The sequence below is a fragment of the Microcaecilia unicolor genome, chromosome 11, assembly GCF_901765095.1.
Source record: "Microcaecilia unicolor chromosome 11, aMicUni1.1, whole genome shotgun sequence".
NCBI lineage: Eukaryota > Metazoa > Chordata > Amphibia > Gymnophiona > Siphonopidae > Microcaecilia > Microcaecilia unicolor.
Genome location: NC_044041.1, coordinates 189,272,197 through 189,285,900, shown reverse-complemented (window position 1 = coordinate 189,285,900; position 13,704 = coordinate 189,272,197). Strand labels below are relative to the sequence as shown.

General features: G+C 44.8%; 1 protein-coding gene across 2 annotated transcripts in view; it reads left to right on the top strand.

Annotated features, from left to right (window-relative positions):
- Nucleotides 1-13,704, top strand: part of PTPRU (protein tyrosine phosphatase receptor type U) — a 559,392-nt gene that overhangs the window by 288,295 nt on the left and 257,393 nt on the right. For both annotated transcript variants that reach the window (XM_030217348.1, XM_030217349.1), the window contains exons 5-7: nt 3,085-3,200; nt 5,805-5,979; nt 10,633-10,926. In XM_030217348.1, coding sequence (XP_030073208.1) covers nt 3,085-3,200; nt 5,805-5,979; nt 10,633-10,926 — 585 coding nt within the window. The remainder of the gene's footprint in view (nt 1-3,084; nt 3,201-5,804; nt 5,980-10,632; nt 10,927-13,704) is intronic.

The following is a 13,704-nucleotide window of genomic DNA, read 5'->3' as shown; positions in this document are numbered from 1 at the left end:
TTACAACTCTTAGCATATGATGGGGTAGAGCTTGGACTGGATCAAACCTATCAGGCAAATCTGAAGCTGGTTGTCAACCCTAGCACCTAAATGCAGTACCGGTGCATGTAACCTGCAATATTCTATCAGTTACATGCGTGAGTGGCAGCACCACCCGTGCCCCATCCCATGCTCTGCCCATGTGAATGTTTCCTTTTCATTTAGGCCACTTATCCACATCTTTACAGAATGGCACTTAGTTGCCTCGCTGCCAGTGTACACATAGCCTGCAAAAGTGTTGGTGTTCTCTACGTTTTACGCACACAAATTACACATAAATACATGGAATTGCCCTTCACAGAGCCTCTTGTAGGTTATCGTCTAGAGGGTGGGGTGGGCAATCTCGGTCCTTGAGGGCCAACAACCCAGTTGGGTTCTCAGGATTTCCCCAGTGAATATGTATGAGATCATTTGCGTGCACTATAGATCTCATGCATGCTCGTTGAGGAAATCCTGAAACCCAATTGGGTTGCGGTCCTCGAGGTTGCCCACTCCTTCTCCAGAGGACAAGTATGTGCCATAATTCCTGGCTTGTATTTTGCTGGTGGGTGTCTACACGGGCAGAGTGCACAAGTAAACATATGCCCCCGGATTCTGTATAGTACGCCTAGAGATCTACGCCGAAATCCAAGTGTATTCTGTTAACACGCATAACTTAATTGGCTTAACAAGCTAATCAGCGTTGATAACATCTCTTAACAAGCAATAATGAGCACTAATTGGCAATAATTAGAATTTACGCACATAGCTAGCTCACTAAGCGCATTCTGTAATGCAGTGCGCCTAACTTCTAACGCATGCAGGCAAAAAGGGGCATGATTATGGGCAGGGAAATGGGTGTTTTGTGGGCGTTCCGAAATTTAGGCTTGTAGTTATAGAACATGGCCCTCTGCACATAAATCTATTTGCTGGGATTTATGCCACATTTTCATTGGTGTAAATGGAGGCGTTTAGTTTTAGACGTTAAGATATCAGCTAAGCGTATTCTGTATACCTCGTCTAAATCTAGGCACCGCTTATGGAATATGCTGTGCCGATTTTATTTTTAGGCACTCTATATAGAATCTCCCCCATGGGGGGGGGGGGTCAATATTCAAAGCAATTTAAATGTCCAGGAGAGGCTCCTGACCTGGGGCTAAGCGGATATATTCAGCGGCATTCAACCGGATAAAGCTGCTGAATATACCCTGTTAATGCCTAATCCAAAGCCAGCCATTTTGTGGGCGGTCTGGGGGTGGAGTTGGCACTTATCTGGTTAAGTGCTGATATTCAGCAGTTAACCAGATAAATAGGACCACATGAAACACAGTCCTATCTTTATCCGGTTTAACTTATCCAGTTAAACCCTATATATAACTAGATACTCAGTGCTGGTGCCCAGATATGGCCCATCATTGACTATGTGGGGATACTGCCAGTGGCAGGCAAAAATACCCCCTGAAAACCACCGGCTGAATATTGACCCCATAAATTATAGCATAATGGGGGAGATTCTATATATGGTGTCTAAAAATTCAGCGCTGAAATCGGTGCCGACTAAGCGTATTCTATAATCTAGGTACCGATTGTAGAATACGCTTAGTTGATATTTCAGCGCCTAAAACTATGCGCATCCGTTTACACCAACGAAAATGTGGCGTAAATCCTGGCACATAGATTTACACGCACTGGGCATAAATTTCGGAACGCCCATGAAACACCCATTTCCCGGCCCATAACCACGCCCCCTTTTGCCTGCACGTGTTAGAAGTGCAGCACACTTCGTTACAGAATGGGCTTAGCGAGTTGTGCACCTAAATTCCAATCAGTGCCAATTAGTGTCCTTTATTACTTGTTAAGTGCATCAGCGCTCATTAGCTTGTTAAGTTTGCTAAATTACACGCATTGCTATAGAATCTGTTTGGATTTCGGCACGCTATATAGAATCCCCAGGAATATTTTTTATGAATGTTTCAACTTACAGCTAGAAAATAAAGTGGGAAGTGGACCATTGACTTCAGGACATAGAGACTGAGATGATATTTACAAAGTAAACTTTATTGTAGACTCGACACAGTACTGTGTTTCGGCCACATGTCTTCCTCAGGAGTCTTTAACAGTGTAAAGATGTTGTTTGAAAGGATGTCCGTCTTGGGTAATGCACCAAGAGAATCAACACAGAAATGTCCAATGCTTTTTTCTCTCCAAAAAATCTTAAAAGATCATAAAGATCAAATCTGGTATAATGACAAGTAGCCTTCTGAGGCAGGCCTGTGGCCGAAACATAGTACTGTGTCGAGTCTACAGTAAAGTTTACTTCGTGATTATCATCTCAGTCTCTATGTCCTGAAGTCATTGGTCCACTTCCCACTTTATTTTCTTGCATCTTCGCTCGTGGGATTTAGCGTTCATCCACTCTTGTGGAAACTCTACCTCAACTTACAGCTAGGCATGGGCATTTTCGCCAACTGTTGGGTTGGTGTACGTGCTGTGTTGTGCCTTAAAACTAAGTGTACTGTTGGCCACTTGCAGTAGTATTCTATAAAGGGATAAAGGGTCATGGATTTGATATACCACCTGTCTTTGGGTGCAACCTAAGCGGTTTACATATACTATATGTAGGTACTTTTTAAAATAAAAGTAGGCCGCTCTTTCTAGAATAAGTTTGAGATCAGCACCATAGCCTGTGCCTTTAGTAGGTGCTCTATTTAGAATTACCCTTCACAAGGGTAATTTTATAACTGGTTGCCTAGGTTGATAAGGCAGGGTGGTGCTTATTTTATAAAGACTTTAATTCAGCATGTGCCATATTGCACATCTGGTAATGAAGTTTAGCTGTAGCAGGAGGACTTGCAACTTTGTCACAATGAAAAATGGCCCAGGGCCTCTAATGAGCACAAAGTTTACAAATCGGCTTTTTTTTACGTGTTGGTATTGCATTGTATTTGCCAAGATCATATGGCAGCATCTCTGTATAGGAGTGTTCGGACATTGGAAAACCACGTCTGCTGATGTTTCTGCAAGGGGTTCCGTTAAATCCTGTTTCACTGTCTCTCTTTTATACAGCCAGGGCACCTCACTTTTCCCGCCTGGGAGAGGTAGAAGTCAACGCAGGTCAAAATGCCACATTCCAGTGCGTGGCAGCTGGGAGGACCGCAGAGGCTGAGAGATTTCTCTTACAGGTAACTAGATTGTCAGGGGAAAGAATTACGGATCATATATTTTATACCACATTAGACTGCTCCTCTATTTCTGCCTTTGTTTACGATTTCATGATTTTCATGTTGGGGGTTGGGGGGGGGGGGTGGGATTGTGTTTGCACACATGTATTGTGTATGTATAGATTCCCTGTCCATGGTGCTGAAATTTGATGCTGGTCAAGCAGTAGATCCCCAAAGGACAGGACCAGTGGTAAATATGGAGGGTCTCAAAGCAGAAATTTAGGAGAGGGTTTCAAAGCACAGCAATAGGCTGTATCTTCAGTTTCAGGTAGGCTTGGAGCCCCCTATAGCCTGGAACTTAGGATGTTTGCTTTACGTACAACCCCTGCATAACTTACAGAAACTGTAATTTCCACATGAAAGGGCTATATAGTCCAGGTAAATAGGTGGAGAGAGTGGGCAGGCATAGCGAAGGCGTGGATGTCCTTCCCACGGAGGCATCTGCATTTTGGACGTCCTCAACTGCCGTTGCAGGGAAGGACGTCCTCAACTGCCGTCGCTTCCCTTCCTTAGGAAGGAAATCGTGTGCAAATGAGCTAACAGCGAGCAGCTCATTTGCATGCAATTTCCTTCATGCATGCCCGTTCCTTTCCGGTAAGGGAAGGGCCATTTCCATTCAGTTAGTGGGACCAGTGCACTACGAATGCTGGCTCCTCCCATGGCCAAATGGCTTGGATTTGGTCATTTCTGAGATGGGCGTCCTCGGTTTCCATTATCGCCAAACACCGGGGACGACCATCTCTAAGGTCGACCTAAATTTCATAATTTGGGCATCCCCGACTGTATTATCGAAACGAAAGATGGACGTCCATCTTGTTTCGATAATACGGGTTGCCCCACCCCTTTACGGGGCCGTCCTTAGAGATGGGCGCCCCCGTTCGATAATCCCCCTCTCTGTCACCTACGAACAATGTAAGGCACATTGAGCCTGCAAATAGGTGGGAAAATGTGGGATACAAATGTAACAAATTAATAAATATATGCCTGCTATTGACATGGTATAGTGGATGCACCTAAACTTTGGCACATAAATACTGACTTAACACTAGTATTCTGTAATAGAATTTGGGCACCAAGATGCCATGTTAAAATAAGCACTTGGTGCACTGCATCTTGGCACCTAACATTTGGGGGTCCTTTATAGAAACTGCCCCCAGTTTCTCCTTGAAAATTAGCTGTAGGTACAGGGTCACAAAGAAAAACCCTGACCTCTGAACCTCCTGTTTGCATGGACAGAAGGAACAAGAACAAAACTCAAATATCTCCTCGAACCTAATCACGCCCTGGGAGTTGTTCCTTTTAATCCAGCCAAAAGCACACGCCTGCCTTTGTCCACTCTGTGCCAGGTGGTTTTCACTTGGCCAGTTCTTGCCGATTTGCAAAATTAACCTCTGCAGACTTCCTGAAAAATGGCCTGCTGTTCGGCCCCTGAGACCCAGAATCTCATGTCTTGGAACAGAAACCTGGACCAAGTGGATTCTGGAGCCTACCTGTAGGTGTCTCCATTGGTACTTCCTCTGTGGTATCTCCAACCCAGGGGGCCTGAGGAGCCAGAGTTGGGTCTGAGAACCAGTACATAACCTTAATGTGTTTAAACAGAGCAGAGGAGATATGTTGTCAGTGGACCAGTTCAGCACTAAGCATTTTTACAGTTGTTGATTATTATTTCATTTGTTTTCAGACCATATGTTTATGGTGTATAAATATAAAAACAGATATTTGTGTGATAATAGGCCACTTACGTTAGGACAGAGGATATGGATGTGTGTGTGTATTCATGCAATATAAAATATGAAGGATATATGATACAGTCTCTTCCCTATGAACCAGGACTATTGGGCGCTGTATAGGTGCTGCTATTTGGGATCTTATACACATTGGCGCTGGACCTTTGGGCACGCAAATGGTGGCGTCTAAAAATTCTCTCTGTACATCTTTCCTCTGGTCCAGGGTGCTGGGCTGGCAGCAGTGTGTGGTGGTCCTCATGGTCCTTGAAGCAGAAGGGGGATCATAGCAGCTCCAGGCAGTGCCTGTGAGGAAAGACGGAACAGGCCCCCGTATGAACGTACAGCCTCATAGGCATCACTTGAGGCAGCTAAGATCTCCCTTCTGCTCCGAGGACCAAGGTGCTGGGCTGGCAGCAGTGTGTGGTGGTCCTCATGGTCCTTGAAGCAGAAGGGGGATCATAGCAGCCCCAGGCAGTGCCTGTGAGGGATAACGGAACAGGCCCCATACGAACGTGCAGCCTCATAGGTATCATTAGAGGCAGCTAAGAACTCCCTTCTGCTCCGAGGATCACAAGGACTGCCACCTGCGTCTGGTGCCCATATGGTGGTGCCCAGAAGTCATGGGCACCCAAACAGCAATGCTCACGCTGGGGTACCCCTACTGCAGTTCCCCCTGTCCTTGGTATACATGCCCCCTTTGTGTATATGCAAAAGATTATGGCATGAAGTCAGTGTGTGAGCAGTGCCAGTCTGGGTAGCTGCAGCAGCAACAGTACTGGGTACGTCTAGTAGCGGAAGTAGGATCCTTCCAGTAAATCTGTCATCTCTTCTTTCTCAGCGTCAGAATGGTGATGTTGTCCCAGCCGTATCGGTAAAGCACATAAGCCACAGGAGGTTTGTGGCCACCTTTCGCCTCGATGAGGCCACCAGAAATGAGCAGGACCTGTACCGCTGTGTGACGCAGTCGCTGAGAGGCTCCGGGGTCTCCAACTTTGCCGAGTTGATTGTGAAAGGTAGGGGGACGGAGGAGACCTCTCTTCAGTTTGCGGAATAGAAATACTCAGGATGTCTCCTGTCGGCTGTACGAGTTTGTCCGCCTGCAGGAGGCTGTTCATTTTCCTTAACTTGATAGTGAAGAAAACTTTTTCACCCTCCTTCCACTGATTTATGTCTAGGGGTATTCGCGGACGGCATTTTACCGCTAGAACTGAAATGCAGTGCATTTAATCAGCAGATTGGCTTGTATGCCTGTGATCTTATGATATATTGTGAAGATGTGTAATGGAAATTGTAATGTGACCGAGCAGGTGCCTGCCGCCACACACCCAGGCAAGCATAAGTGAGAAAGCTCAGCCGCTCATTCCATTTCTGCTTTTGTCTCTCTCTTTCTAGAACATTCCATTCTCTGTTTTGATTTCCTCCTCTCTCCCCCTCCCCCCTCTTTCTCTCTTATTCCCCCTGTAAAATATTAATTTGCTTTGCTTCAGAAGCTAAAGCAAAGGGAGGGGGAAGCCGGCTAAAAAAAAATCCCACTGCAAAACAAAGGCAGGGGGAATTAATACGCCTTGATGGACAGACCCTCTGAACTGAAAATGTTAATCAGTGAGAGACAATTACTGAGGGCTGAATGGGCCCTCCCACAGGGTACGGGATTAAGTTTTGGATAGATTAAGAAGCATTAGAATGATTTCTCTGCCTTGCTTTTGTTTAGAAGATCCAGTGGTTTTAATTTAACTTGCCAATATCTTGTTAAAGGTAACGGTTCATCAGAATTTGCATTCCGGGGTTTTTTGTTTTTTTTATTTTATGAATTTGGGTTTGTTGAACTTTGCCCTGGTGTATCTACTTTTTTTTTTTCCTTTGGTGCAAGAAAATTAGCCTCAATCATTTAAAAGATATCCTAAGTTGGACCTTCTGCTGTGATTTGGACGAGATTGTTCCCGAGTAGACAGTACCCAAGTTCAGTCTCTGCTGTTTGTCATGGTTCAAATGCATTTTTAGAGCTGAGGCTGGGGAAAGAGTTTAGAGGGGGGGGGGAACAGTCCACCCCTTTAATGCTTGTCTTCAAGGGAAGGACATTGCTGTGTTGGTAACCTCTAGCTGATCAAGATAAGTTTTGAGAGTGCAACTCCTCTCCGTGCAAGACTGCATTGGCTCCCAATCAAAGAACGTATCAATTTCAAAGCCCAGACTTTAATCCACAAGATAATACACGGAGAATCTCCGAACGATATGATAAATCTGGTCGACCTTCCAGCAAGAAACATGTCTGTATCCTCACGAAAGTACCTCAACCTGCACTACCCCAGCTGTAAAGGTCTCAAATACAAAACTTATTATGGATCCAATTTCTCCTTCCTGGGCAGCCGTCTATGGAACGCTCTCCCTAGACCTATCCGAGCAATCCATGACCACCTACCATTCAGAAAAGCACTAAAAACCCATCTATTCAAACAAGCCTACCCAAAAGACCCAGATTAATCTCATGAACCCATCTACCTTACGTATACTGAAGAGAAAACGACATTGACCCAGAATCTATCTCCCACCTTACCCTCCTCTCTCTATCACCTGTCTCTACCCTACCCACCCATCCATTTACTACCCATCCATCCTTCTATTATGTTATACTTAATTTCCTACTTTACATAACAAAATTCTGTGTTACCTATTACTATGTAAGCCGCATTGAGCCTGCTTTTAGTGGGAAAGTGCGGGATACAAATATAATAAATAAATAAATAAATAAGTTACAAGACAGAGATAAGGGAAGGGTAAGGGAACCTTTGCCAGCCTGTTAGTGCCTGATCGTGGTCTGGAAAAGAAAGTTAAGGGTGGAGGGGGTGGGGGAAGAGAGATTTTAGTGCTGTTGTTGAAACGTACTGAAATTAGATGATTTTGGGAAGGGAGAATGTGAAAAAGCGGTCAGCTTTGTGGTTGGTTAAATGGGACTTTCCCACCCCCCCCCCCCCCCACCTCCGTTAAAAAAGGAAGTTGGCAACAAGTTTGAGTGATTTTGTCTAAGTGCATATTGCAGTCCAGCGCATGCTTGTAAAGTTTCAGACTGGGTCTCCATAGAGTTTTTACAGGATGGGTTGCGGCATACAGAGAAAAGATTTGATGTACTGTCTTTCTGTGGTTTATATTTAATATATGCAGGTACTTTCTCTGTTCTTAGTGGGCTCAGTATTGTCAGGTGATAATGATGTCTGATACATTTTAAATTGTCCTTATTTGAGGCAAAGATCATGTGTCCTCCTTGGGGCTTTGTATGAGTTCTCAAAGAATAAGAAGGCAATTCTATAGGTGGGTGCCGCCTCCTAGGTGGAAATATTTTTAAAACAAATAGGAGGAAATAGTTTTTCACTCAAAGAATAGTTAAGCTCTGGAACTCGTTCCCAGAGGATGTGATACCAGCGGTTAGCATTTCTGGGTTTAAAGAACGTTTGGACAAGTTCCTGGAGGAAAAGTCCATAGTCTGCTTTTGAGATGGACATGAGGGAAGCCACTGCTTGCCCTAGGATTGGTAGCATGGAATGTTGCTACTCTTTGGGTTGCTAGATGGACCCTTGGTCTGACTCAGTAAGGCTATTCTTATGTTCTTTATGATAAAAGGGATGGGACAACTACCCTATGAGGAGAGGTTAAGACGGCTAGGACTCTTTAGCCTGGAGAAAAGGCGGCTGAGGGGTGATATGATAGAGGTTTACAAGATAATGAGTGGGGTAGAGCGGATGGATGTGAAGCGTTTGTTTACACTTTCTAACAATAATAGAACCAGGGGACACAAGACGAAATTAGAATGTGGTAGGTTTAAAACAAATCGGAGAAAGTTTTTCGTTACTCAGCGCGTAGTTAGACTCTGGAACTCATTGCCAGAGAAGGTAGTGACGGCGGCTGGCCTTGCTGAGTTTAAAGGGGGTCTGGACAGATTCCTGAAGGAAAAGTCCATTGAGCGTTATTAAATTTTGGGTTTTTGCCAGGTTCTTGGGGCCTGGATTGGCCGCTGTCGGAGACAGAATGCTGGGCTTGATGGACCTTTGGTCTTTTCCCAGCGTGGCGGTGCTTATGTACTTCTTGTGAGTGAAATGAATAGAGGTGAATCGCTTGTTTTCTAGGACTAGAGGGCACACAATGAAGCTTCTAAATAGTAAACTTAAAACAAACCGGAGAAAATATATTTAAATCTGTTTATTGAATTCAGAGAATCAACAAAGAACTGTAACAAAGTCTGTTCTTGAAACTATCGATGATGAGACGCAGGCAACTCAGAACATCAAACAAATATCAATAATTGCTCTGAATTAGTAATAACATTAGAAAAAAAAAACCCATCCACATAGCTTCCTCCCTCCTTCCAACACTCAAAACCTACCCCACTCCCCCCTTCCCATTACTACACCAGGACACTTTTACGTTACATAGAGTCTTCAATGATAATTTAGAGATTTAATAATAGACTTCTGGCTCTGAGGGTAAAAGTGTCCCAAAATGGGGACCGGGTGGCTTGAAAAAGGGGGACCCTTGCCCCTTTGAGATATATGGTGTCCATTGTAGGCGAAGATCCTGCATCAACAAAGCTCTCCATCGTTGTACAGTAGGTCCGGCAGGACTGCAGCAATTCAAACCGGAGAAAATATTTCTTCACTTAACATGTAATTAAATTCTGGAATTCATAAAAGCAGTTAGCTTAGCTGGCTATAAAAAGTTTTGGATAATTTCCTAAAAGAAAAGTCCATAAGCCATTATTAAGATGGACTTGGGAGAATCTACTGCTCATTTCTAGGATAAGCAGCATAAACTCTGTTTTACTCTTCTGGGATTTTGCCAGGTAATTGTGACCTGGATTGGCCACTGTTGGAAACAGGATGCTGGGCTTGATGGACCTTTGGTCTGTCCCAGTATGGCAATACTTATGTACTTGGGATTCTGAATGGAATCTTGCTACTCTTTGGAGTTCTGCATGAAATGTTGCTACACTTTGAAATTCTGCATGGAATCTTGTTAGTCTTTAGAATTCTAGAATCTTGCTACTCTTTGGGGTTCTACATGGAATGTTGCTATTCTTTGTTTTTCTGCCAGGTACTTGTGACCTGGATTGGCCACTGTTGGAATCAGGATACTGGGCTTGACGGACCTTCGGTCTGCCCTAGTATGGCTATGCTTATGCTCATGTTGCTGGGCATGGACAAGTCTCACACTTAGACACCAAACTTGTCGAATACAATAAGTTGTGGACCTTTGATGCCAACATTTAGGCACTAACATAAGTGATACCTCCTTAATGTTGGTGCCCAAATGCCAATTTCTGTATCGGAATTTGGGCACCCAAATGCCTTTATAGAATAGTATCTTGGCATACAGATTTTGGGCCCCTAAATTTTAGTGCTTTTTGTAGAATTGCCCTCAGTATGTGTATACGTAGCTCTGAAATCCACGCGTAGGGCTGTACCCCCCCCCCCAACTTAAACACCCCCCGGTACACCTTCTCTCAATGCAGCTAAAAGTACACGCACTGTGGAAGATGAGAAGGATAGTTTCAGACAGTCAATTAGCAGGGGTAATAAGCTTTGAAAACTATCTTTTCTGTATATTTGCAATCAGGAAGACTTCACTGTGTTTTTTTTTAAATGATTTGCATTAGTCTTTGTAATATTTCTTTTCAGAGCCCCCAACGCCTATTGCTCCTCCACAGCTGCTTCGAGCAGGCTCCACCTACTTGATTGTACATCTGAACGCCAACTCCATCATCGGTGATGGCCCCATCGTCCGCAAGGAGATCGAATACAGGTTGACCTCAGGAGCGTGGTCGGAGGTTCACGTGGTCACTGTGCAGACCTACAAGCTGTGGCATCTGGATCCGGATTCGGAGTATGAGATCAGCGTGCTGCTGACCAGGCCGGGGGATGGAGGCACGGGGAAGCCAGGGCCACCTCTCGTGAGCAGAACCAAGTGCGCAGGTAGGGTCACTGGAGAATTATGTGTCTACATGCAAAGTGCTATCGCATCTGAGAGCTTTTGTTTTAAATCTGTTTATTGTATTCAGACCAAAACGGCATTATGGACCTTGAAGTCACATTATGGTTTTTAACTTCTTAGGAATTTTCAGGGTGAAGCAGCAGCTTTGAATGATAGAACTACGTATTGGGTTTTTTTTTTTTTTTTGGCAGAGTGAAAGAAAAGAACAAATGAGTCTGACAAAAAAAATACAGAGGAACACAGCTAAATGCCATTGTAAATGGAGAAGGGCTGAGGATTCACAATTTAATACACTAACAAAGGGCACATTAAGCTGATAAATTATCCTGGCTCCCTAACAAAAGATTCCTGGACGCCTGCTGGCCTGGGCAGGATAAATGGTATCGCCTTCCCTCAGAAGGTTCGGCCTCCATGTGTGTGGCTGCTGTCTCCATGCACCTAATAAGTCCAATAAACAGCAGTTCCTTTACATTTTAAGAGCTCATGGCAGAGCCAGGAACTGTATATGTTGACTAATCAATGGTTATTGCTTTGGCTTCAGGAAAAGTAAACTGATTTGACTGTGCTGAGTGATGGCAACACACCAGGGGAAGTGGGTCTGCTCGTCAAACGCTTTCCATCTCCTGTGGGCTGAGGATGCTGGGCTGCACTGTCTGAGCCCTCAGGACGCTGTAATGTCGTTTAAATTTATACTGCTTTCCATTACTTAACTGCAAATTGCAAAAATTCAGCAGTGTGGCAGAGGAGGGATGGTCTAGTGGTTAAACAGTATTCTGGAGACCTGGAATAAATATGTTTAGCTTACTCAGTATCAAGGTAAATATGAAATCCATTTCTTTGTGCGTTTCTTTGCTTTGCCAATGTTTTTAAAGAGCGATTTGAGAAGTGCGCCGATAATGCGCACGCAGTATAGAATAATAGCGGGATTGGCGCCAAAGAGTGGCAGTTATGCACATAAGCGCTTGCCGCTCTTCTATAAAATGTATGTTTTAGTCCTTTAAAGGGAAATTCTGTATATAGGTTACCCAAAGTTGAGCACTCAGGGGTCCTTTTACCAAGCAGCGGCAAAAAGGGTCCTACGCTAGAAGTGGGGGGGCCATTTTTACTGCACACTGTGGCCCTTTTTTACTGCCGGGTTAGCGCCGTGCTAAAAATTACAGCCCTATTTTCCCCAGCGTGGCCAACGGCGCGCTCTGGGGTTGGAATTACTGCAGGCACCTGCATTGGGCCGGCGGTAGCTCCAGATTAGCGTGCGGTAAGCCCACGTTGGGCTTCCTGCCGCTTTGTGCAAGGGCCCCTCAATGTTGCGCGTGGATCTTGCAGAGTAATTTAGCTGAATTGCTCATAACAGTCGATAATTGACGTTAACAGGCACTTAATTGGTGGTAATTAGGATCTGCCCTGCGCCCTATTCTATAATATGCGTGCTTAATTTTTATAGCATGCAGCTCCAAAGGGGGGCGTGGCCTTAGGAGGGGCACGGGTGGTTCAGGGGTGTTATAGAATACCTGCATTTGGGCACCTAACCACCGTTTAGTTTGGGCATGAGCATTTATACCAGCTTTTGGCAGGTGCAAATGCTCACACCCAAAGTTAGGTGCGAAATGCTCACTAAGCTACTATTCTATGAAGGCTGTTCTGCTTGGCACGGCCTTTATAGAATTCTAACTTACCACGGATCATCCTGGTGCCTAACTTCAGCGTCAGCGATATATACAGAAAGGGGCGGTCGCACAGGGCCTCTCGCTCCTAGGGGCTCTGTATCTCTAGCACGTCTGTCCTCCTGTCTCAGAACACCTCCTTTCTCCGTACTTTGATGTGCATCCACATTTCAAGAGAGCATCAGGCAGCGATTTTCATATCTTGTCAGCTGCCAAGCCTAGAGCCTCCTCCCCCCTTTTGATGTCACTTCCTGCTTCTGCAAGGGCAGGATGCAGCAGTGAGGATTCTCTGGGCGCGATAGCTGACGGGATATGAAAAATTGCTGCCGCTTTCTGCAGCTCTCTGCTGAAACGTGGTGGATGTATATCGAGGTACGGGGTGAGGTGGGGGTCAGAGAGTTCTAAACCTCCTTTTAAACTGCTAAATTATGGGTTATGGTGGCGAGCTCGGGTGCACACGAGGACCCACTGGATTGGTCTGCACAGGACCCCGCAATTGCAAAGACCGGCCCTGTATACAGAGTACCCCCCATAGTTCACAGTTTTATGGGGGGGAGTTAACATGGGCATGTCATGGGTGTTTCAACTAGTGACATGCTCAACTTAAAGAACAATATATGTTGCGTGTGTAGCATGACGCACTATGATTCACCTACTTATTCCTGCTGTTGAGTTGACATAAGCTGCTGTACCTATATTTTGGTGCACCAGTGCTGCCTCACTCCTGTATTCTGTAACTGTTTGGGCTCACCTAAGCATATTTTACTAAAAATGTCCAAAAATCGAGCGATGAATGTACTACTACTACTATTACTTATCACTTCTATAGCGCTACAAGGCATACGCAGCACTGTACACCATACATGAAAAGACAGTCCTTGCTCAAAGAGCTCACAATCTAAAAATGGAATGTTGCTAGTAGAATAGCAACATTCCATGTAGAATCTCAAGTAACAGCAACATTCCAGAATCTCAAATAGTAACAACATCCCATGTTCCACTGCACTAACCACTAGGCTACTCCTCCACTAGCAACATTCCATCTAGAAGCCTGCCCTTGCAGATCAGCAACGTGGCCGCGCAGGCTTCTGTTTCTGT